Source organism: Anarhichas minor, unplaced genomic scaffold, assembly GCF_050575085.1.
Source record: "Anarhichas minor isolate MPS153535 unplaced genomic scaffold, ASM5057508v1 ptg000009l, whole genome shotgun sequence".
Lineage (NCBI taxonomy): Eukaryota > Metazoa > Chordata > Actinopteri > Perciformes > Anarhichadidae > Anarhichas > Anarhichas minor.
In genome coordinates, this window is record NW_027466455.1 from 3,379,719 (window position 1) to 3,404,937 (window position 25,219).

The following is a 25,219-nucleotide window of genomic DNA, read 5'->3' on the forward strand; positions in this document are numbered from 1 at the left end:
GGATTTCTGTTGCACCCACCCCTCCCTTGTTTCCTGTCATCGCTCCACTGTCTCCGTCTAATAAAGGCATAAAATGTCAACACAAAAAGATACGATATTGTTCTGTAATTTGCATCCTGAGAATGAATAATGGTTATGATGAATTCACATTAAAACAAGAAATGTGGTTAGAATAATCCCTACATATGTATATGGAAACAGTTGTTTTTCATGTGATATTTGCTAAAAAAAAAAAGAGCATTGACTCAAGATCAGACAAAACTTATTTCAGCTTCATGTTACTCACACAAATTTGACCCCTGGGATTGTTTTTCTGGGTTTTTTAGCGCCAAATATGTAATGTACTGACTGTAGATGTTAGCCGTTGCAATGCACACAGAGCTGTTGGTGTGACATAACCTTCTCTCTCCTTGTTTCTCTACACCCTTCTCTCAGGAATGTAACTAAGTACATTTACTCTGCTCCACTACATTCATCTGACAGCTTTACTCACAGATTCAGATCTTTGCACACAAATGTTCAGCTGAAACGATTAGTCATCATGTTCCAGCTTCACGTACATGAAGATTTTCCCTTTCCCTTTTATAATGTTATTGATTGTAATGCATAAGTAATAATGTTGAGATTTGGACTGTTAACACCAAATGTATGACACTAAACACACATTGTGATGGTGTCTCTTCGGGCTCTGAGTCATTGTGACGACACAAACCAAACAATACATTTTTAAAAAGCATATATAGAATGAAAATAGTAATTTAAGGTGCTAAATTTGGAATTCAGAGCAAATGATTGAGACCCTACGGCTCTAACAGCTGAGCCGATGGCTAGCAGATAACACATACAGTGCCCTCCAGAATTATTGGCACCCTTTAGTAAAAATGAGCAAAACAGGCTGTGAAAAAAATGTCTTTATTGTTTATCCTCATGATCTTTCATTCAAAATATTCACAAAAATCTAACCTTTAACTGAAATAACATAATTGAAAGAAACATTAAATTCTTATCCTGAAACAAATCGTTTTCTCAAAAATATATGTGCCACAATTATTGGCACCCCTTCATTTAATATTTTATGCAGCCTCCCTTTGCCAAGATAACAGCTCTGAGTCTTCTCCTATAATGCGTGATGAGGTTGGTGAACACATGGCACTGGATCTGAGACCATTCCTCCATGCAGAATCTCTCCAGATCCGAGGTCGACGCTTGACTCTCCTCTTCAGCTCATCCCACAGATCTTCTATGGGGTTTAGGTCGGGGGACTGTGATGGCCATGGCAAAACCTTTATTATGTGGTCGGTGAACCATTTTTGTGTAGATTTTGAGGTGTGCTTCGGATCATTGTCCTGCTGGAGGGTCCAACCACGGCCCGTTTTAAGCTTCCTGGCAGAGGCTGTTGGGTTTTTGTTTAATATCTGCTGGTATTTGATGGAGTCCAGGATACCATGTATCCTAACAAGATGTCCAGGGCCTTTGGAAGAAAAACAGCCCCACAACATCAAAGATCCGCCACCATACTTCACAGTGGGTATGAGGTGCTTCTCTGTGTGGCTATCTTCTGTCTACGCCAAACCCACCTTTGTTGTTTGTTGCCAAAAAGCTCGATTTTGGTCTCATCTGAACATATAACCCGGTCCCATTGAAAGTCCCAGTGACGTTTGGCAAACTGTAGGCGCTTTAGTTTGTTGTTGATTGACAGCAGAGGCTTTTTTCTGGCAACCCTCCCAAACAACTTGTGGTGATGTAGGTGGCGTCTGATGGTAGTTTTGGAGACTTTCTGATTCCAAGACTCAACTAACCTCTGCAGTTCTCCAGCTGTGATCCTTGGAGATTCTTTTGCCAGTCGAACCATCCTCCTCACGGTGTGTGGGGTCAATGTACACACACGTCCTCTTCCAGGCTGATTCTTAACATCTCCCATCTCTTTAAACTTCTTAATTATTGCCCTGATAGTGGAAATGGGTATTTTCAACTGTTTAGAGATTTTCTTATATCCTTTTCCTGATTTGTGCAGCTCAACAACATTTCGTCGCACATCGTCACTGTGTTCTCGGGTCTTTCCCATGGTGATGAATGACAAAGGGAATTTGGCCTGTGTCACCTCATATTCATACCCCAGTGAAACAGGAAATCATGGTTGACCACTTAAGAGTTCCTAATCAAACAGGTGAACTTAAAAATGTAAAATATGACTGGAATTATACTTCAGTTAGATTTTAATCATGAGATTTTCTAGGGGTTCCAATAATTGTGATACACATGTTTTGGAGAAAAATATTTATTTAATGTCAACATTTTTTTTTTCTTTGAATAATTTTACTTCAATGAAAAGGTAAGATTTTTGTGAATATTTTGAGTGAAAGACCAAGAGGATAAACAGCAAAGAATTTTTTTCACACCCTGTTTTGCTCAAATTCTCTAAGGGTGCCAATGATTCTGGAGGGCACTGTATATATATATATTCTCTCTCTCTCTCTCTCTCTCTCTCTCTCTCTCTCTCTCTCTCTCTATATATATATATATATATATATATATATATAGATATATATATGTATATATATATATATATATATATATATATATATATATATATATAGATATATATATGTATATATCTATATATATATATATATAATGTTTTCATATTGTAAAATTTTTTACTTTTACTTGAATAAAATATATGAAATATGTAAACCTTTAACTTTAGTAGGTAGACAGTTAATTATTATTAACGACACACACACACACACACACAAACAAATAAATGCACGCATGCACACACGCACACGCGCACACACACTAACAGTCTGCAGGACAATAGAGTGTTTGTTGGTGTGTTTGTGTGTTCAGTCAAAGTGACAGCGTATGCAAACATTTGAAGTAGTAAAGTAACTAAAGCAGTCGGATAAATGTAGTGACGTGAAGTAGAAAGTAGCATGAAATAGAGATCCCCCAAGTGACGTACAATTACCTCGAATTTGTAGGTACAGTACTTGAGTAAATGTACTTAGCTACTTTCCACCATTGTCATGGTCCCAGGTGTGTCTGCCTGGGCGTGGCCTTCCTTTCCCCCTCCTGCTGCCAATCAACTCACACACATGGAACTCATTCCCTCATCAAGCTCCCACAGTATATCTACTCAGCTCTCCCTCAACTCCTCGCCAGATCGTTTGTTCTCTCTCCGTGAACGACAGCTCCCACACCTCTCTCTGGCAAATAAAGAAAATTGTGTTTAACTCCAACTCCGAGTCCTTGCTTTTGGGTCCAGCCCCGCACTACCATGACAGAACGATCTGGCCATGTGGACCCAGCAGTGGACCCAGCAGAACCGGTGCAGAAGCCCACCGTCTCGACGGCGCTTTCCAGCCAAGGAGCCTTACTCGGACAACATCAAGCGTATCTCCACACCCTATTTGACAACGACCGGGCAATGGTAGACCAAATCGCGGAATTAACAAGGAAAGTGTCTCTGTTAACCTCTCGGTTGCCTCCCTCAGCTGATCCTGCACAGCCCGGCCTCCAGCCCTCTCCAGCTCTGCTCCCGGAAGTACCCACTCCATTTAGAGAGTCCTATGCTCCGGACCCTGAACCCTTCTCCGGAGACCTGGGTAGGTGCCGAGGTTTTCTTCTCCAGTGTTCTCTGGTTTTTAGCCAGCGGCCGTTGACCTTCCCCTCCGATGTTTCCAAGGTACGCTATATTTTGGGACTGTTGAGAGGAAGGGCTTTAGCCTGGGCAGAAGCCGTTAATTCTAATCTGGCAGTTACAGCCCTTTCCTATGAAGACTTCCTTTGCAGGATGAAGGTGGTTTTCGACCACCCGGACCACGTTGGTAATGCGGCTAGACGCTTGCTTAACCTTCGCCAGGGCCCCAGAAGTGCGGCTGATTACTCTGTGGAGTTTAGAACACTCGCAGCGGATTCCAGATGGAACGATGAGGCCTTGCAAGGGGCGTTTTTGAATGGGCTCAGCGAACACCTAAAGGATGAACTGGCTTCTCGTGATGAACCTATAGACTTTGATTCTCTGGTTTCCCTAGCTATCCGGCTCGATAACCGCCTGCGTGAGCGACACAAGGCGAGGGCCGGCCGTCCCAGTCAGTTTGCCAGCTCCCACTCGTCACCACCTCAAGCTAACTGGGGAGTGCAACCCCCCATCCCGGTTCAGTACCCCATGCCGGCTCATCCCTCCACGCCTCCAGACCCTGCTCCTCCTGGCGAGGAGCCCATGCAGCTGGGCCGGGCTCATCTTTCTCCTGCTGAACGGTTGCGCAGGATGAGGGTGGGTGAGTGCCTGTACTGCGGCCAGTCCGGTCACTTCATTGCTCTCTGCCCAGTCCGCCCAAAAGACAGGGCTCGCCAGTAGTAGTAGGGGTTCTGGCGAGCCAACCCAGTTCCCCATCTAGTTCCCTGTCTAGTTCAGAGTCCAGCTCCCCGAGCCAGTCACTCCCATCTAGGTTGCTGATTCAAGCCACTCTTTGTCACAAACAACTATCCTTGCCCCTCCTAGCCTTGGTCGACTCTGGCGCTGAGGATAGTTTCTTAGATAGAGATGTGGCCATCCAGGCTGGTTTTCCCTTAGAACGATTACAGTCCCCCCTCTTGGCAGCTGCTTTAGATGGCAAGCCGTTTGCGCAAGTTACCCATCATTCAGTCCCTTTGTCCCTTGTCCTGTCTGGTAACCATAGTGAGATTATTCGGCTCAACATAATTTCTTCCCCTAACTCGCCGCTAGTCTTGGGCCATCCCTGGTTAAGGTTGCACAACCCACACATCGACTGGTCGGCAGGGAGAGTCCTTAGCTGGAGCCCCTTTTGTCTCTCTGCCTGCTTGCAGTCAGCACTGCCCCCTGCAGAGGGCACCACATCACCACCGAGCCCTCAGCCTCCTGACCTGTCCGCCATCCCAGCGGAGTATCACGATCTTGGGACTGTGTTCAGTAAGGACTTAGCCCTCTCCTTGCCTCCTCACCGCCCTTACGACTGTGCCATAGATCTTCTCCCGGGCGCTCCTCTCCCGTCTAGTCGGCTTTATAACCTGTCCCGTCCTGAGAGGGAGGCCATGGAGAAATACATCAAGGAGTCGTTGGCAGCTGGCATAGTCAGACCATCCTCATCCCCTGTCGGAGCTGGATTCTTTTTTGTTTCCAAAAAGGACCACTCTTTGCGACCCTGTATTGATTTTCGTGGATTAAACAATATTACAATAAAAAACAAGTACCCCTTACCCCTAATAAACTCTGCTTTTGAGCCTCTTCAGGGTGCTACGGTTTTCACGAAGCTGGACCTCAGGAATGCCTACCATCTGGTCAGAATCAGGGAAGGGGACGAATGGAAGACCGGCTTCAACACTCCACTCGGACATTTTGAGTATCTGGTAATGCCTTTCGGCCTCACTAACGCTCCCGCTGTTTTTCAAGCCTTAGTTAATGATGTGCTAAGAGACTTCCTCCATCGTTTTCTTTGTGTACTTGGACGACATCCTTATTTTCTCCCAGAACATGTCCGACCATGTCTCCCATGTCCGCCAGGTCCTTCAGAGACTGTTGGAGAACCGGCTCTTCGTCAAAGCAGAGAAATGCGAGTTCCATGCTAGTTCAGTCGGCTTTCTGGGTTACATCATTGAGAGTGGGAGGGTAAGGGCCGACCCAGACAAGATCAAGGCAGTGACGGAGTGGCCCCGACCCTCCAACCGAAAGCAGCTACAGCGCTTTCTGGGCTTTGCAAATTTCTATCGCAGATTCATCAGAGACTACAGCAGGGTGGCAGCACCTCTAACCAGACTCACGTCCACCTCCATCCCCTTCGCTTGGACCCCTGAGGCGGAGTCTGCCTTCAACGACCTAAAGGGTAGCTTCACCTCAGCCCCCATCCTGATTCAGCCCGATTCCTCTCGTCAATTCATTGTGGAGGTGGATGCTTCAGACAGTGGAGTGGGGGCAATCCTTTCGCAACGCTCTACCTCCGACCAGAAACTCCATCCCTGTGCCTTTTTCTCCCATCGCCTCTCCCCAGCCGAGCGCAACTATGACGTTGGCAACAGAGAGTTACTCGCAGTCAAGCTGGCGTTGGAGGAGTGGAGGCACTGGCTGGAAGGAGTAGAGCAACCTTTTGTGGTTTGGACCGACCACAGGAACTTGGCGTATATCCAGTCGGCCAAACGCCTCAACTCCCGTCAAGCCCGCTGGGCATTGTTTTTTGGCCGCTTTAATTTTACCCTCACCTATCGGCCCGGCTCTAGAAATACGAAACCTGATGCCCTCTCTCGCCTTTATGTCTCGGTGGATTCTCTACCCAGCCAAGACTCCATCCTTCCTCCTACCTGTGTGGTAGCGGCAGTTACTTGGGAGATCGAATCCATGGTCAGGGAGGCTCAACGGACACAGCCAGACCCAGGTAACGGCCCCCCAAACTGTTTGTTTGTCCCTAACTCTGTCCGGTCTCAGGTTCTCCAGTGGGTGCACACTTCCCGTTTTGCCTGCCATCCAGGGATGAACCGTACCCTGTCCCTCCTGAAGCGACATTTCTGGTGGCCATCCATGGAAGCAGACACCCGGGCCTATGTTGCTGCATGCACGGTCTGTGCACGAGGGAAGACCTCCCATCGTCCGCCGGCTGGGTTACTACGTCCACTTCCCGTTCCTAGCCGTCCCTGGTCCCACATTGCTCTAGACTTTGTAACCGGTCTACCCCCGTCTCAAGGTAACACAGTCATACTCACCATCGTCGACCGTTTTTCTAAAGCTGTTCATTTTGTGGCCCTTCCTAAGCTGCCCACTGCCCGTGAGACCGCCGACATTTTAGTGAGCCATGTTTTCCGCCTCCATGGCATTCCTCTGGACATAGTCTCTGACCGTGGCCCACAGTTCATCTCACAGGTATGGAGGTTATTCTGCCGTGCTCTTGGCGCAACGGTCAGTCTTTCCTCCGGTTTTCACCCGCAAACCAATGGCCAGTCGGAGAGGGCTAACCAGGACCTTGAGGCTGCTCTACGGTGTGTAACCGCCACCAATTCCACCACCTGGAGCTCGCAACTGGCATGGGTGGAGTACGCCCACAACTCGCTGACCAGTGCTGCCACGGGTTTGTCTCCGTTTGAATCTTCTGTGGGCTATCAGCCACCTCTGTTTCCCTCCCAGGAGTGCGAGTTGGCTGTCCCATCGGTGCAGATGCACCTCCGCCGCTGCCGGAAGGTCTGGAGAGACACCCGCGAAGCCCTACTCCGCTCTGCCGACAGCAACCGGCGCATTGCTAACCGCCGCCGGACCCCTGCCCCAGCATACCAACCAGGTCAGAGTGTTTGGCTTTCTTCCAAAAATATCCCGCTGAAGACCGACTCTAGGAAACTGTCACCCCGTTACATTGGCCCTTTTGTCATAGAACGGATAATCAACCCAACTGCTCTCAGGCTAAAACTACCTCACACTATGAAGATCCACCCCACGTTTCATGTCTCGCAATTAAAACCAGTTTCTTCCAGCCCTCTTTGCCCTCCTTCCGATCCCCCACCTCCCGCCCGGGTGGTCGACAACCACCCAGCCTTCTCTGTTCGACGGATCTTGGACGTACGTCGTCGGGGCAGAGGGTACCAGTACCTGGTGGACTGGGAGGGATATGGCCCAGAGGAGCGGCAATGGGTACCTCGGTCCTTCATCCTGGATCCTGAGTTCGTCCGGGAGTTCCACCGGACCCATCCTGACAAGCCCGGCGGGTCGCCCGGAGGCTCCCGTTGAGGGGGGGGTACTGTCATGGTCCCAGGTGTGTCTGCCTGGGCGTGGCCTTCCTTTCCCCCTCCTGCTGCCAATCAACTCACACACATGGAACTCATTCCCTCATCAAGCTCCCACAGTATATCTACTCAGCTCTCCCTCAACTCCTCGCCAGATCGTTTGTTCTCTCTCCGTGAACGACAGCTCCCACACCTCTCTCTGGCAAATAAAGAAAATTGTGTTTAACTCCAACTCCGAGTCCTTGCTTTTGGGTCCAGCCCCGCACTACCATGACAACCATAGCTGAAAGGATTTTATAAAACACCCAAAATAAATTGTGCTGAAAAGGGAGTAATGTGTATTTTCTTATTGCTTCATAAGGTTTATGCTGTATGGACCACAGGCTTGGCTTTTATGGCTCTTATAAAAACATGCACACAAACACCCACCCATGGGTCATAAAGCGGGTGATACTCCGGTTTATCACCCATAGCTCCACCTTTCTACCCTCCACCCTCCAAACCCAAATATATATTCAAACAGTTCCCTTCTGTCACATCGGATGCATGAAGCTGCACTTGACGTGTGATAGCTAACACCTTGCTTTCCAAGTGTGAGGAAAAGGTTCCACTGATAGAGGAGCATATTTGGTTTGGGGGAGCAGCTGGGATTTTTAGACCTTTTTTTTACCTTTTTGAACAACTTCCATCCGCAGACATCATGTGCACAGGAGCCTGTTCGAAGTTCATCGCCGTCCCGCTCTACGTCATGGCGGCGGTGTCGATCATCTGCAACATCATGCTCTTCTTCCCTGGCTTTGAAACAAAGTATTCAGCCGAAGACATGGATGGAAAGCCGCGCATCACCAAGGAGGTCAAATATATGGCGGGCCTGATAGGAGGAGGAATCATGGTGAGTAGACTGAGATCAAATTAAATGGGATTAATGTCGGGGCTTCCGAAAAGGTCCATACGACCATGACAGAATATATGATATGATTCATGTGAGTGTTTTTCTACCCAAACTACTTGGTTACAATTAAAAGAGAGATTACTAAACTGCGTTCTCCATCTCAATTACGTTTTGAGGGAAACTTATTTTCTCCCATTACAGTCGCAGGTTTAAATACGTGGTTAACGTTGTGAATTGAAACCACACGAAACACGCAACAAAAATACTTGGTACATCCGTTACGTAACGGCAGTCGCCTGGGTGAAAGTCCTGCGTTTGTTGACCCGTACTTCCGCGCACATTGATCAGAAACGTGTTTGCGATACGTCACAACCACGTAATCCGGTAGAAAATAAGTTTAAATTTGGACATAATTGACAATGCAGTTTCTTTGAATGGGAACATCATTTTTTGGAGAGCAGGCTGCATCATGGGAAGTATGACTTAACCTTTTGCTTAATGTGTTCTGCGGCTCTCGAGAAGCTTTGTCAAACCTGAAAAAAACAATTCTCCCCGTGATGTCATAGTGATGTCATCAGGGTTGTCTACGCTTGGACGTGGGGAAAATATAACAGAAAGTCTGTGTTGCAAACTGAAACAAGGCATGTTGCATTATGGGAATTGTAGGATCCACTGTTTTTGGAGCGTGACCCAAACTTAAGGAATAAAAGTCAATATAAAGCGCTGACTTTACTCATTAGTTTGTTAATTATATCTGGCTGTTGACTCAACTTCATGGAAATGTCATTCTAGATTAAAGAGTACCTCTTTAAAGGGAGTCCAGTTCACTCCAGTCCAGCCCAGTTCAAGTCACGGTCTTCTCTCATTGTGTATCTGTTTCTCTCCCTATATTAAATATGTCCCCTCTCTCCGTTTCTGCTGTCAGGTCCTCATTCCTGCCATCCACATTCACCTGACCAGTGCTAAGAACTGCTGTGCCAACCGCTGTGGGGTAAGTACAGTATATGTGGATGCTGTCTAACTGAGATGTCACTGTTTGTCTATATGCGTCCAGTCCCATATTATCACTGTCACATTGATATATTATCTTCCAGCTGTAGCAGAAATACTTTTCTCTGTGAAGTGTAGCAATCTTCTTTTAAAAATTAAAAAATTTCAAATGTACTGTGAAAATTTTCAGGCACAAAGTTGCACAAAGTAGATAAGGGTCAGACTCTGAAGACCCCTAGTGTTTGTATCAAAGAAAGACACCATGGCAGGTGCACGCTGCAGACACATATAACACCTGATGTAATCCGCGATGGATTTTATCAGTGGCTCCTACATGTATTTGGACATGGCTGCACTTGACATGCAAGGTCATGGAACGACATATAAAATCAAGACACTTAAAGGAACAGTGTTTAGCCTTTCGGGGGATCTATTCACAGAAATGGAATATAATATTCATAACTATGTTTTTGTTAGTGTATAATCACTATGAACTAAGAAATATGTGTTTTCCTTGAAGGATGAGCCCTTCTTGGTCCTCTTCACCATGTTGCACCACCATGTTTCGGAGAAACCAAACACTGCCTCTAGAAAGAGCCTATAGCGCTTTTTAAAATGGCCCCTGAGTGAGGGCTATTCAGTCGGTTGCAATCTGCAACCACACCGCTAGATGCCGTCAAATCCATAAACACTGTCTCCTTAATAAATAAAAAAACACACTTGCAAACACATGTACAAACAAAGAAGCATGTAGCTAATGTCGCAGTTAAAAAAAAAGAAAAGGAACCTCAAAGAGACAAATACACAGGGCTAAACATAAGAAAAGCTCTCCAAACAGTTGGGCGGTTACAGTGTCATGGCTGAATCTGACTCCACTGTGTGGGCCTCCACGCAAATGTTCCTGTCCATCGGTTTTGCAGCGGTTGGTGTGGCGGGGGCCGTGTACAGTCTGAGTGTTGCTGCCCTGGGCCTTGCTAACGGGCCAACATGCTTGTGGAAGAACACAGACAACTCCACTGAAGAATGGGGGACGCCCTTCGCTAACAGGTACAGCCAGCCTCCGTGGATGGACATCATACGTTTTATGAGAACTCAATCCACTCAATAAAATGCGTAATTTTCCTCATTCACATTTGACCGCGCCACTAATTTTCATCCTTTGCAGTAACGGGAGCTACCTGTCCGACAAGGAACTGTGGGATTGGTGTATAGAACCGAAGAATGTGGTTGAATTCAACGTGGGTCTGTTCTCCACTCTGCTGGTGGCGGCGTGCGTGGAGCTCGCCCTCTGTGTCATCCAGATGGTCAACGGACTATTTGGATGTCTCTGTGGAACCTGCGGCAAGGAGGTGAGACCAGAGCACGCTAGAGACAAACTAGACTATGTGAAGCTGAGGGGGGGGGGGGGGGGAAGTTATTTCTACTTGTGCTGAAAGGACGCATTCAAAGACACCACTGTCTGGCCTCATCTGCTTTCAATGAGGATACGGGTTGGTTTGTTGTTCGTCATATTCACACGGCGGCCATTTTGCTTTTTCGTCGCGCTCAGGGTTGGAAGGAATCTCTCGGAAAACTAGTCAGCCTGCTCCGTAGCTACGATAAAGTGGTCCAAACACGTGACTTTTGAACCCCAACCGAGCTTTGAAACAACCAAAATGTGTCTGTAAAGATCCCCAAAAGAATCCAAACAAAGGGATACTACATCCACGAGGCTGTGGGCTAAATTAAAAGCAGGGTTGGTAATCTTCTTCGAATACATTTTTGATATTCTTCTTGAAATTTTCATTACATCCTGACAGCAATTAATGACCCAAACGCTGACCAAAAAACAGAGACAAATATCCGGTATCTGTGGATCTGCCCGTCCAAACATTTCACTCGAGCTGACAGTGTTACTGACTTGGCGACTTTATTGCTAGATTTAGCAACTTTTCTGCTTGCTACTTTCATCAAAAAAAAGTTAGTCACACTGGGATGGATTTTTCAGTTGGATAATTAAAAAAAATCTAGCTAGATCTCCTCCTTAAGGTAATCCTCAAGATTACCAACCCTGCCTTTAAAGTTAGCAAGTAGCTAACCTATTAGCTACAGGTGTCATAAGGAATCGATGCCTTGGCTCGCAGCGTCGCTGTTACAGTTAACTATCATGTTACAGCACAATACGGTACACAGAGAGATGGCAGCAAATTAACTTTTCCTGCTGCAGCCTTCAAAATTAAAGCTTTCCATCAGCGAAACATATACAGGAAATCCAATGTAATCGTCCCCCTGATCTGCATTGTTTTTCTAGTACTGCTATTGTTCAAAAAAATAAATAAAAATGTCCTGCACATATTTGGTGCTATCTGGTCAGTAGATTATAGACTGCTGCCACTAATAGATGATTGTTCCTGGCTGGTTGCACCTTAAAGTACTTCACTGAGATTTGATGTAAAAAGTACTTTTTTGTGTCATCCTTACACTTAATAATGCAAATGTAATTAAGTAACCCCTGTTTCTCTGCCTTGTCTCAACAGTGAGCTCAACCACAACACACCATGACTTCTTGAAGAAGAAATGACAGGGACCATCATCATCATCATCAAAACGTGCTGCGCGGCGGGGCGATGAGATAGGGGTTGAGATTCTTCATTAACACAGCGTAGCCACTGTTCATCTGTCCAAATCATCAGCGTTGTTTTAAATTCTTCAAGAGGAATGACTGGGGTGATCCACGAATTATTGCTTCCTCAACTATTTCCTTGTTCTGATCGTAGACTGTAGATAGTGAAAAAAAAAAAAACTCTAGATGTCTGCTGTATTTGTAACTTAGTATGTTTAAAAATATTTTGTAATAAAGTTCTGAACATAAGCTAACAGAAGCAATAGCAAGAGGCTTTAGAAGAATGAACTGTCTATTTGTATTGTTGATGTCCAGAATACAATTAACCACCATATCAGGGATACACATCAAAAGATTGTCGTCTAAATTCTATTTTTGAGGTTTCATAACTACGATAGATGCCTTAACAAAGTTCCAGTAACGTAGCATAGTTACAGATTAAACTACCCAAGTGTAAAAGTCGAAGGTAAAATCAACTCTGCTTCCACCGGCTACAACATTTATATAATAAAACAATAAAATATACACAATTTGATTGGATTCTGTTTTATCAGCCAAATATAGACACAACTGGGAAAAAATGTAATTAAACAAACTATTAACAGCATGTAAATCAAGCAAGCAATACATAACCATTTATTTCTATTTCCTAAAAATAAAAAGCCTGACTTCTTTTTGAAACTCATAGAAGTAAATTTTTTACTATGTATACATACTTTTGCATAACTGAAACTTTAAATGTTGGACTTGTAGGCTTACTATTTTTGACAGTGTAATACTATAATATTTCCTTTGATATCTCCTTTATAATTCATGCACTTCTTCCACCACTGCAAATAGAAGTTCTGCTCAGTCATTATTGCAGGCATTAACTACTTATATGTATTCGCCCCTGAAACATTGTGCGTGTTGTTGACAGTAAAATGTCCAACCACATTTCCCCTCCCAATTACTTCGAATAACATAAAAGCAATACAATCGATTAAAAAGCTTTGACCCCGACGTGATTTGAACACGCAACCTTCTGATCTGGAGTCAGACGCGCTACCGTTGCGCCACGAGGTCTGGGTTCCCTTGGTTCCAGACATAATGTTGAAAACATTTGACCAATGTCTCTTTGCTCTTTCTTCTTTTAGAGATGATTTGCCGTTTTCTAGATGATGTAGGCTACATAAGCGTTCGATCCATGTTACATTTCAGGAAACTCTAAATTTCCGGTCATTACGGTATGTTGTCGATGCATTAGCCGCTAGAGGGCGTTCTCTGATAAGATAGAATTGAAACATCAAATCAGGGCAGTTACTCAGTATTATTTATGTCATGGCCCATATAACTGTCTGCAGGCTTCCTGTGCTCATGTGTCAAACCTGAAGTGTTTATAGACTATGAATGTGATAACAAGACAGTCTTACACATCTCTTTTGTCCGAGTCACTTTTCTGATCAATGCCTCTCCTAAAACAATTCATTGAATCACAGGACAGATTTGGACTCTAATAATTTCCCTAATAATCTTACAAAAATAAAGGTAATGCAATTTTTTTTTCAGAACTTAAAATGAGATAAACCTTTATCATCCCCCGTTAGGAGATCTGGTGTCGTATTGCAGAAGTGCGGGAAAGAGTAAAAAGTCAAGAACACACCAAGATAAATAAATATAAAATAAATAAAGCAAGCAACAAGAACACTAATGGAGATCAATACAGAGCTGCTGGCCGTTAATCACATGTGCAATGAATATATATGAATAGTCTATCAATAAATACAAATGTATGTAAATATATAATGTAATATGTCTCTACCAAAAAACTATATGAGGTGGTTTTAGATCTACTTGAACTGGTTCTTGTCTCGATGAGATCAGATTTCAAAATGAAAATAAAATAAAATAGATTTAATCAGACAAACAAAATATCTGAAGCTAGAATGTAACAAAAAAAAGGTACATTTTCTTATCAGCAGGTTAACAGAAAGAGGCAGACTAACAAAGATTGGTCAACTTCCTGTGCCTCACACAGAGTGTGACAGTATGCTGGGGTGACAAATTATTATGCAGTCTATGGATGACACACACACACACTTTCCTCCTTTTCCTCTGGATCCTCACCTCTTCTGATCATCCGACAGGTAAAGTCACACCCTTGGCTACTTTATACATTTGTTGTAAAATGTTCTACTGCACTGCATGTGCCATTCAAGTCCATATCGTTCGAGAAAAACACAGGTGCTGATGGAAAATGACTGTTGTGGGTGCATGTGCACTGTATGTTATTTTTTTAGCGTGGGAATCACAGCAATTAAAACTCGTGAGAGAAGAGGGATGATTAGCTGCCAGTTTACCAACCAGATGTAAAATAATGCCCAGGAAGCCTTAAAGATCATTCAGTTATAAGTTGCAGATTGCATCAACGCAACCAACACAAGTGAGTTCTGCTTTCCACCAGGAACTGCAGCTACACAGAGCAAATACATCTTCTTCCTCTTGAATACATGTTGCTTTATGGATATTATATTAGAACATTGAACAAATTACATTACAAGTAAATACACTATGATCAAAATCAATATTGATAGATTTTGTATGGAAATTTCTAATGAGCCCTGAAGTAGCTGACCTCGATTTACAGTTTGAGAAAACACCCGCGGGTTCACATATAAGCACTTTCATCAATGCATGTCAGAAATACATACATACATATATTTATAGTCATTGTAAACTATTTCTAGAATAACAATGGATGACAATATTGAACTATATAGAGTTCAGCACGCTGTCCTTTTCACCTGCATCCAGGGATATTTATTACCAACATATTTTTACACATTAAAGATTTACGCATTTCCATTTTTAGAGTTCATGTTTTTTACTCTGTTATTTGTATTGCTTTACCTGTACCATAAATGCTGCTGTATCTATCTATCCATCTATCCATCCATCCATCTAATTAGCGTTAGCACTAGTTAGCTACGCTAGCTACTGAAGGTATTCTGAAAGTATACACACGCTGCTTTTGCTTTTTAATGGTTGTAACAGTGAACAATATTCATAATTTCATTGTTTTTATCACCAGGTGATGTGATGGTTCACCTTTACTCAGGCGTTGGCCTCCATCTTTATCTTTTTAATCTGTTTTAGGCGCTGAATCAGTTTGACATCATGGATATATTCTTCAAATGCATATTGTAGACTCTTCTGTCTACTTCTCTCTGAAAACTCTTTTTCGTTTTTGCAAAAATTAGATAATATTTCTTCAGCGAGTGCAGTTAGTGACAGTGTGGGCTCCGGAGTACTAGTGGGGGGCGGGGCTTAGAAAAGGGTCTAATACTCAACCATTTAGACTTTTTCTAACCACTCCTCTCTCTTCTGTATCTCAGGTCACGATGTCCAACAACACCTCCATCCCCAACCACAATAACAATACAGGACACATCAACATCTTCCTTGTGTGCATGTACTCCTTCGTCTTCGTTGTGGGTTTAATTTTCAATCTCATAGCAATGGTCTTTTTCCTCCACCACACCAAGTCCAGATCACAAACCATAGTCTACATGACTAACCTGGCCATAGCAGATGTACTGCTCATCCTCACGCTGCCCGTGAGGATCTCCTACCATCTGGGATTTGACTACCTTCCTCAGTGGCTGTGTGATGTCCTTGGTTTGGTCCTGAAGGCCAACATGTATGGGAGCATCTTTCTCCTCACTTCCATTTGCTTCGACCGCTGCATGGCCGTCGCCTTCCCCATGTCGACCCGTGTCCAAGAAGGGAGGAAGAAAGCGCCGCTGGTTTGTCTCGGAATATGGATGCTCACCTTTGGTGCCAGCGTGCCCATCTACCTTTCCCAGCATACACAAAATCTCAACGAGGATTGTTTTGATAGCCTGCCGGCCTACGCCACAAAGCTTGCAGTGGTTTTACCCACTCTGTTTGTGGGGTTTGGAATCCCACTCGTAATCATGCTGATCTGCTCCTGGGGTCTGGCCCGTGCTGTCCGAAGGAGCTCCGTAGCCCAGACCAACCTGGTCGACGGCAGAAAGATCCAGAGGATGATCGCCACCAGCCTCCTCATTTTCATACTCAGCTTCCTCCCTTACCACGCCATCTTGGTTCGCCTCTATCTGTATGGAGATACTATACCATACCCAATGCAGGCTGCATACCGCTACAGCCTGATGGTGGCATGTTTCAACACAGTACTAGATCCCGTCGCATACTATTTCACCACGGACACCTTCAGGAGGAGCGTCGATGTGGGCGCTGTTCGGAGGATGTTTCCTTTTAATAGCCAAAGTTCTGAGACTAACAACAGGAGCAGAATACCTAACGGCTAACGGACTGCTGAAGAACCACTCAACAGACACTGCCATCCGAAAGCTTCAAAGCTGGTTCGCCAGTCCAACCCAGTCATTCCCAAAGACTGGTCTTGAACATTTAAAACTGCAGTAAACTTTTGAGGAACGTATGAGGAAGCCTGGATGTTTAATTGAATCTAACACGAAAGGCTCCAGGCTGGAGCGTCCACAAGTGAAAACATTGACCGACTTTTCCCCTGACCTTAAAATGAGTCTCGTACCCTGATTGTGTCTAGAATCACCTGATAACATTTACACCGTGTATTAATATTTGTCTCCAGTGTCCACATTGAGATCCGATGGAGAACCGGTCACTCTGTCGAGCTCAAACAATGTCACATCCCCCTCTCGTTTTGCTTGCATACTTTAGTCGCGCCAAATTTGACACTTGGTCTCGTCTTGACTCTTTCCACGAGTGTCTTGAATATCCATTTTGAGAAGCTATCTTGCGGCTTTCTTGCTAGTAGCGTAGCTCGCTAACTGGCTAATTGCAGTCGCGCATGATAATGTATTTTTCGCCCACGTAGTTTTTCTATGTGGACACGCAATTGCATTTACACTTGTTGTTCACTGTGCTCACAATGTGTCCCTGACCACCTCCGGAGGTGGTTTGGCGGATCACAATCGTTATTTTAATGCAAGGTGTAAAGGGGGTCATTGATTTCCAATCCGTATCTACGATAATATATTAATATTGTTTGTGTAGAAATATTTATGTTTTTTCATTGCAATGTGTATGCATTTGGCGAATGTTGCTTCGTCTATAAATGGTAAGATATGTAGCAGTGAGTTTTCTAAATGAACTAAATAAATCGTAGCATTGGTGCTACATGAATTATAACAGACTACACTCTTTGTGTTCCACAGTGTCACAGTGAGACACAAAAATCCTAAGAATCATTTACGTTTCATTGTGACGTGAGAAGCAGCAGCTACCGAAAGCTACATCTCGGGGTTCAGGCGTACAGCAGGTGCTCCACATTATTGACATGATAACAAGCCAGTCAGATAAACTGTCTCAACTGTGACAGTCATTTCACCTAATCTACATACAATCATACAAAAAAAGACTTCACGAGAACCCAAACTAGTTTTAGCAGTGAAGAAACAAGTTCATGCTTTTTGAGGGATATTTTTTTTCCCTGTATTCTGGTCTTTACATTATGCGATGTGCTTTATTCTTTATTTTTTTTAGTTGATGATTTAATGTGTTACTAAAGGACTAGGCCAACATTTTTAGAAGCGAGTTTCCTTCTGAGAGTGAAATGAGTGCCTAATTACCAAGCAGGTGTCCGGACATGCTTAGCTTAGCACAATGGCTGTAGGTGGAGGGAAACAGCTAGCCTGGCTCTGATCGATGTTCACAAATACCTCTGCCAGCCCCTCCGATACTCACCACTGAACAGGTATCTTGTTTGTTTAATCCGTAGACAAACAGATGTGGACGCAAGTACTGATACACATTGGTGTGTTTTTATGAGCAAATGTTTATCTCTTGAATGGTTTACATTTAATTTTATATTACAGCTCTTTTTAATAGTTTTAATGTTGTAAGTAAGTGCAACCACAGTCAATTACTGACCACATGCAAGTGAAGGCAAGCTTATTTCACAGGTACGTCAGCGGTGGCTCGGGCCGGTAATCGCAGGGTTGGTGGCACAAGTGTATAAATAGTTATAAGGCATATACCGAGTATTATCACACATCGCCTGAGATACATACCACTGTGCATCTTGCAGAGCAAGGCTCAAACAATCATGACACAATCGTTCACGTACTGTAATCTTTGGCTTTAACTGTACACCAGACAATTTGGGTCTGCAACCTTTTTAGAGTGTCAATTGTTTTACTTTCTTGTTAAAGTGTACCATATCAATATTCAAATGAACATTGAATTTGATTATGACGCCACATAAAATTCTTAAAGATGAGAGGGCACGTCGACATTTTCAAACATCTCTCATGCACACTTATTGTTAGTGTTCCATTGGTTAATGGGTCTTCTGGGTAACCTCAAGGGAAAGAAGTACTTGAGTACAATTTTGAGGTACTTTTGAGAGTTGGAAGTTTAAAGGTGCTATAAACACATTTCCTTTTCATGAGAAGCGTACAGGAACTCCTGCATGTCTTCAGTCCTCTGTAGCTCCGTATCACGGTATACAATCAAATACGAGGCACCTGATTTATATCTGTACGCCGCTCAAATATTCCGTTCCACCTGGAAATACGTCACAGTACAGAAGATAAAGACCCTCAAACTTCCGTTTCACTGGAACTTTAAGCCTTTTTTCTTTTTTTGTGTGCATTCGACACAACACAAACTGTCTTTGTGTGATCAGCGAATAAATAAATGATGCTTTAATCACCTCTAACCTCTGGGCGACTGTCGCTGAGTGTGGAGAGCAGAGTTGTCCTTCAATCAGAGGATCGGCGGTTCGATCCCCGACTCTGCTAGTTGCATGTCAATGTGTCCTTGAGGAAGACACTTAACCCCGAAATTGCTCCCGTCACTGTGCCTACAGTGTGTGAATGAGTTAGTCTGATAGGCAGGTGTCACTTAGCCCCGGCCAGCATTGTATGAATGGGTGAATGATGACAAGTAGTGTTAAAGCGCTTTGAGTGGTCGGAAAGACTAGAGAAGCGGTATACAGTCCATTTACCATAATCAGCAGACACAGTAGAGCGCTGCTGGATTGAATCATAAAACCCAGAAATGAGTCAGCATTTTTGAATGTCATTTGTTTAGATGCCTGAAATAAGGTCTGTGGTCAACACCACACTCAGTAAATGCCTCGCCAGTCAGCCAAATGAGAGTACAAAACATCATCACTCGAACACTGGTCCGCCTTAGACAGACAAGACAGACAGATGGATGGTTATTAGGGCTTATTGCCAAAGCAAACTGAGGCAACAGAGATCCAGCCTTTAAATGATTTATTGTTTCAATAATGTGTAGACACAAGATCCTTTTGGCCGTAATTCTGCTTTTATCACTGACTTTATTATCCTGTTCCTGGTCATGGGTGCTGAGGCCTATCCCCAGCATGTGCGGGACAAGCTGCTGCTTGGACACGTGTCCAGCCTGTCACAGATGAACCTTGCAGCTCAGCAGTCACCGACGCAAAACTGCACGAGAGGAGCAAATTCTCTCCTGCAGGTTTGTGGCACGGCGGCAGGAGGAAGTTGACTATTTGGCTTGTGGTTTGCAAGCTGAGACACAGTTTTACATCACACATGATAAGGAGTCGAGCACAGTTTCTCTCACAAAATAAATCCTCACATGGTTTAGTAGCTTGTTTGGTGTCATCGCATTTGTTGGTTTCCGCAAGCTCCTTAGCATCACTTAAGCGATGAGAGGAGAAGCAGACGCTAACCAGGAGCAGCCCTGTGGTGTGACAGTAGAGGCTACCTTCTGCTTTTGCTGTGTGTGATGGAGACGCAGGCGTTGCGCTCACATCTGTGGTTTCCTGTGTGTGTTGATGAATGCCGGTGTTTGTGAGGGAAAAGTCACAGCTACAAAGTATTGCAAAACGAGACGGAGTCTGTGTTTCAAAACCGCGTCGCCGCAGACCCCTGACCCCCTGAGCCGGGGGGGGTTCCAAACCGATCGAGAGCGGTGCAGCGCCACAGAAATGCACTGGGCCCCAGATGTTATGCTTGATGTAAGAACCGAGGGGCCTCGGGACCAAATGATCAATTCAAACTTGAAGCACTGAGGGGACCCATCTCTGCCTACAATATGTTTTGCAAATCTTATTCACCATTATTTCTTTAAATGTCTTAATGTATTGTATCTAAATGTATTGATCTGCAATAACAGATTTTGTGGCCACTTGGGGGCAGCTGAAACAACTAGTGGAATTTAACACATTCTCACCTTTTAGATGTCAGCAGTTGCTTATTTACACATGCGGCAGACACATAGCAACATTATCACTCGTCAGGAGCAGTGTTTTGGTCTCTAGTCCTGAGGGAAACATTTACCGGCTAGTCTTCTTAGAGCCTTTTCACTGTAAACAGCTGACCGATGCGATGAGAGTGAAACGAAACAGCTAAACAATGAGCTAAAACTCACTTTAAAGCTGCAGATTCAGGTGGTGATTCTATGTCGGTTCATCGCTGCAACAACACGGTCACATTATTTACAAACTGCATTTGATATATAGAAATATAGATTATAGCTGCCGTAGCGGTGCTTTAGAATAACATTTTCTAGCATTTGTTGAATATTGGAGAACAATCTTCATTCAGAGGAAAATAAATGAATCTGTCTCGTGAGCAATTATTGGAGTTATTTTCCATCATAGACTGTATATAAGAAGTGGACTGCCGTCTTGAAGCCTCCAGTTCGGCGATTTGGCTGTCGTCATCTTGGCTTTTTTACAACATTGAACAGAAGTGAGCATATTTGGAATGCGGAGGAGTGACGTAGAATCGTATACGACTCTGGTAGCAGCAGCGACCTGTCAATCACAGTAAGCCCCGCCCTAAAGCATCCCCTGCTTTATGGTATATTTGACTCTAAATGGACCATCATTTATTAAATGAACATCATGCTGTATTGAAGAAGACTTGAAACTAGAGATTGAGACCATAAACTCATGTTTACAATGTTTACTGAGGTAATAAATCAAGAGAGAAGTAGAGTCATTTTCTCATAGACTTCTATACAACCAGAGGAGTCGCCCCCTGATGGAGGTTGCAGCCTGTTTTCGATACGGGAACCACTGTCTTCTAATTTGTCACTTTAGATTTCTGATTCTTTCATTTTCTTGTACTTTTTATTTTTTCTTGAGGTATCACTTTTGTTTAGTCTTTACTGAGTATTGAAGGAAAACTGTTGCATTTATGCGGACATATAAAACTATAAGACTAATTTTGTTGCAATTGTATGTTCTTTAAATAAATTCAATATTTTTTTTAATTTTGTCATATTGTCAAGAATATCATTATTGCATGTATTCATATCAGTTTTTAATCGCCCATCCCCAAACCTGACTCTTTAAGTAATATTTGAGTTCTACATGCTAAAAACACTTCAACACATCATTATGACCTATTAATTGTGATTTGTATGAATGCTATTTTTATTCTTCAAGAAGGAATTCAGACCCAACCTTTATGAGCGCATCTGTGCTCCATCAGAGGTAAAGAAAGAAGACAGCAAAGGGGTATACGTGGTGTGTGTGTGTGTGTGTGCGTGTGAGAGAGCGAGAGAATCCATTTGGTCATATTTAAGTCTCTCAACAGAAAACAAGTCTTCCTGTGTTCGTGTGTGCCGTCTAAAGGTCACAGGGAGTTTCGCGTGCTGCTGGTATGTTTGTCATCTTGTCAGAAGATCTCGCTGTCAGAGCTGAGGAGCCCCAAAGTGTCAGTTTGGCCCTCTCACTGCTTCAACTTCCTCTGACGTGCGAGTGCAGTGATCTCTCGCATTATTTCTTTGCGATAAACCGAGATGTATACGTTTTACTTGACTGGCTCCAACCTTCCCCATACAGGGGCCTTTATCTCAAAGGTATAGTGTGTTGTCGGCCTTATCACACAAAAATAGATGTATGCATCTAATCTGCGGCACGCTTTCACTTCTTAGATTAGATTAGAATTAGATTACATTTATTCACGGAGTGCAGTTAGTGACAGTGTGGGCTCCATGGTAGCTCTGACAGCTTGACGGAGTGGATGCAGGGGGCGGGGTTTAGCGAATGTTGCGGAGGCTTGCAAAAATACGTTGAAGTATACTTAAATCTTCTTCTTTGGTTTTTCAATGGCGACTGGCATTTAAACAGAAATCTCCATAATAAGTCCTTTCCAGTCATTTCCCACTCGGCCATCAATTCTCTACTTTCCAGGTGTTTCCAGAGAGCCTCAAGGCTTCTCTCAACTCCAGCTGCACCACTTCTCCAGAAACTTACACCACCCAGAAATCTCCTTGCCGCATCTATAATGATGTCAATTTCCCGCCTCTGCCTTCTGGCTGCTTTGTCGTCTCACAACACATCATGTCTCATCTCCTTCTTCATGCTTGCGTCTTTTCTTAGATCCCACCCTGATTATTTCTGTCTTCTGCACTCTCTTTGGACGGTTGGCCCTCCCACGCTGCATGACTCACCTTTGCAAAGAAGACACTCTTGGCTCTTTCTCCTATTCCTTCTCCCCACATTGAGCACACATACAGACATTGCCCAAACTTCCAACAGCTCTTACACTGAACACGGAACATTGGCCCCCACTAAAGGATTTTTAAAAAGCTTAAGAGATGTTGAAAATAGCAACATATTTAAGAGGTTTTTCCTTTAGTGTGGGGAGAGCAACGATTCTGCCAAAACACCACAGTTCACACTAACAGATTCCATCCATGTCAAAACCATAAATCCTCACAAAACCTCTCGGACGTAATCTTTAGTGTAAACAAACATGGCGGACCAATTAGCAATGCTAGTTTCTGTGCTACTTTGCGCTGAAAATTCACAAAGAAAAAAGAAGGATGAAAATCATGGAGATTTACATGTCATTCCTCTACTTCTGAGGTCCATCTTACTGCTTCATGCTTTGGGTTTGCATTTGGCGTGGCCGCCGTGACTGCGGTTGTCCTTTCTTCAGTCAGCTCAGTTCCCAATTGGCTGTCGTTCTTTTCCACATGACCGCGCCATCGGCTGTCCTCTAGGTTTCTCACACACAACAGGATGTCCGATCAAAATATTGCTCATATGAATCTTTGCTTTTTGAAATCGGTGGGGCCAGGACGGACTTGTGAGCAGATCTGGGGATGTAAAAAACTCTCTTAACACAACTCACACCAGTGGAATATCTGGCTAGATAGACATAAAGCTCGATCCGCAGCTGTGCTATTGAATTATATAGTTCATCATAATGAAACACACCGCTAATATCAACCTTTTGTCTGCATTTTCCATTGTCCAACAGTTACCACCACATCTGGTAGAGTGGTAAAGTCGTAAAGCGCTAAAAGTTAACGTGAGTCAAATTTGACTCACGTTAGAAAAACGTGAGGCGCTCAAATCAAAGCAAAGCAGAACAGATTTGACCTCAAACTTTTCATTGTCAAACCTCTTGATTCTAAAGTCTTGAGTCTTTTACAGCTATTCTTGAACCCACCGTAGAGGTTTCAGATGACCGCTCCGCGCTGCTCGTGCTGCCTCTGCGCCAGCCAACGGGGAATACCCGGTTTTTGTAGGCAAGAAGTTGAACCACAAGCCGGGGAGTTCTGCTGGAATTCCGCTGGAGAGCATCCAGGCCCGAGAGAAGGACCTCTTCACAGACCGCAGGGGCTTCGTGTAACACCGCACAGCTGTCCGTTTTCACGACACAGTCCACGTCGACGACGCTCTGAAACAAGGTGAGTCCACTCACCACTGAATTTAGCCACAAACACGCCTTTATTAATGAGGATAAACATCCTCTAATTAGTCAACTTAAAGAATGCCCGGTTGATGGTGATCGCCACTGTAAGCCAATTAAGCGTGCTATAATAATTTTGGCTTGAACCAGTTCAGTGAACACTTCTCGATATTATTAATACAGACATAGAGAACTAGGCGTTTATAATCATTTATAAAAGGAGAAATCATGCAGATGTGTTGGCTCGAGCTCGGAATGCGGCATCCGACTAGAAAGCTGCGGTTCAATCAACAAAAAAGGAAATCGAAACCGGCTAAATTCAGAAAGGCGCGCAGTTGAATTAGCCTGGTGCTGACAAAGTTGTGTTTTTTTTTGTTTAAATTACCCGTCATGCAATGGAGAGTGTCAGGCACTGGGCCATCACTTGAGGAGGCGATACCCGGGGCTTGTCGCGTGAGCTGGCCGCTTCGCTTCAGTCCGTCCAGCTAGCCGAAGCTAACGTTAGCTAGATGCTAGCCATGCCGCTGATAAAACTCCGCGATCCATCAAGCTATTTTTCACTGACAGCGACAAAAACGCTCACTGAAAATCTTGACACGTTAGTCACGTAAAATTGCGTACCTGGCTCAAGTTTCCCGTAAAGAAAGGCCTCCACCATATGGCTGTTTTTCAGTTACATCTGGGAAGATTTTGGCTCCTCTCCCAGGTTTTATCGGCAATTTTTTTTTTGTGTCCAACAAAAAAAAACACATGTGAAAGGCGCCTGGCTGGTCCTATTTCGCTTGCCGTAGTTCCTACAGCTAGCGCATGCGTGGTGACGAAAAAGTGTCTGTGCGCTGGTTGGGAAGTGTAGTCCATAAATGATGACAAATAAATGACCCAGTAGAGCCGTTTAAAACGCTTTTCAATGGTAAATGCTGTAAATGTATCACTTAAATCTTTAAATACATACATCATTATTATAGTTTTAACAGAAATACCAATATGTATATACATATGAAGTTAAAGTAGATTAATAATATAAAATAGGGAGTGTCACAACTGGTAACCATTATTTAGTGTACTTGAATACAATTTTGAGGTACTTTAGTATTTCCATGTTATGCTACATAATACTTCTACTCCACTACATTTCAGAGGAAAGTATTACACTAGACAGCAATGTTTGTTTTCTTTACTAATACTTTTATTTGTTTTTTACATAGTTGTATTGAGATTTCTTCCACCACTGTGTCTCATGAGTGTCTCATCAACCAAGCCAAATAAATGTGTACATGTACTATTGAATATGTATTGTGT

General features: G+C 43.8%; 1 protein-coding gene and 1 non-coding gene across 2 annotated transcripts; one reads left to right on the forward strand and one right to left on the reverse strand.

Annotated features, from left to right (window-relative positions):
* Positions 1 to 13,202: 13,202 nt before the first annotated feature.
* trnaw-cca (transfer RNA tryptophan (anticodon CCA)) lies at positions 13,203 to 13,274 on the reverse strand. The gene has a single exon. It is a non-coding gene; the product is annotated as a tRNA-Trp (tRNA).
* Positions 13,275 to 15,589: 2,315 nt separating this feature from the next.
* Positions 15,590 to 16,540, forward strand: LOC142945959 (lysophosphatidic acid receptor 6). Its single transcript, XM_076086898.1, has one exon. It carries the CDS (start codon positions 15,590 to 15,592, stop codon positions 16,538 to 16,540), a length of 951 nt encoding a protein of 316 aa, XP_075943013.1.
* The last annotated feature ends 8,679 nt before the right edge of the window (positions 16,541 to 25,219 follow it).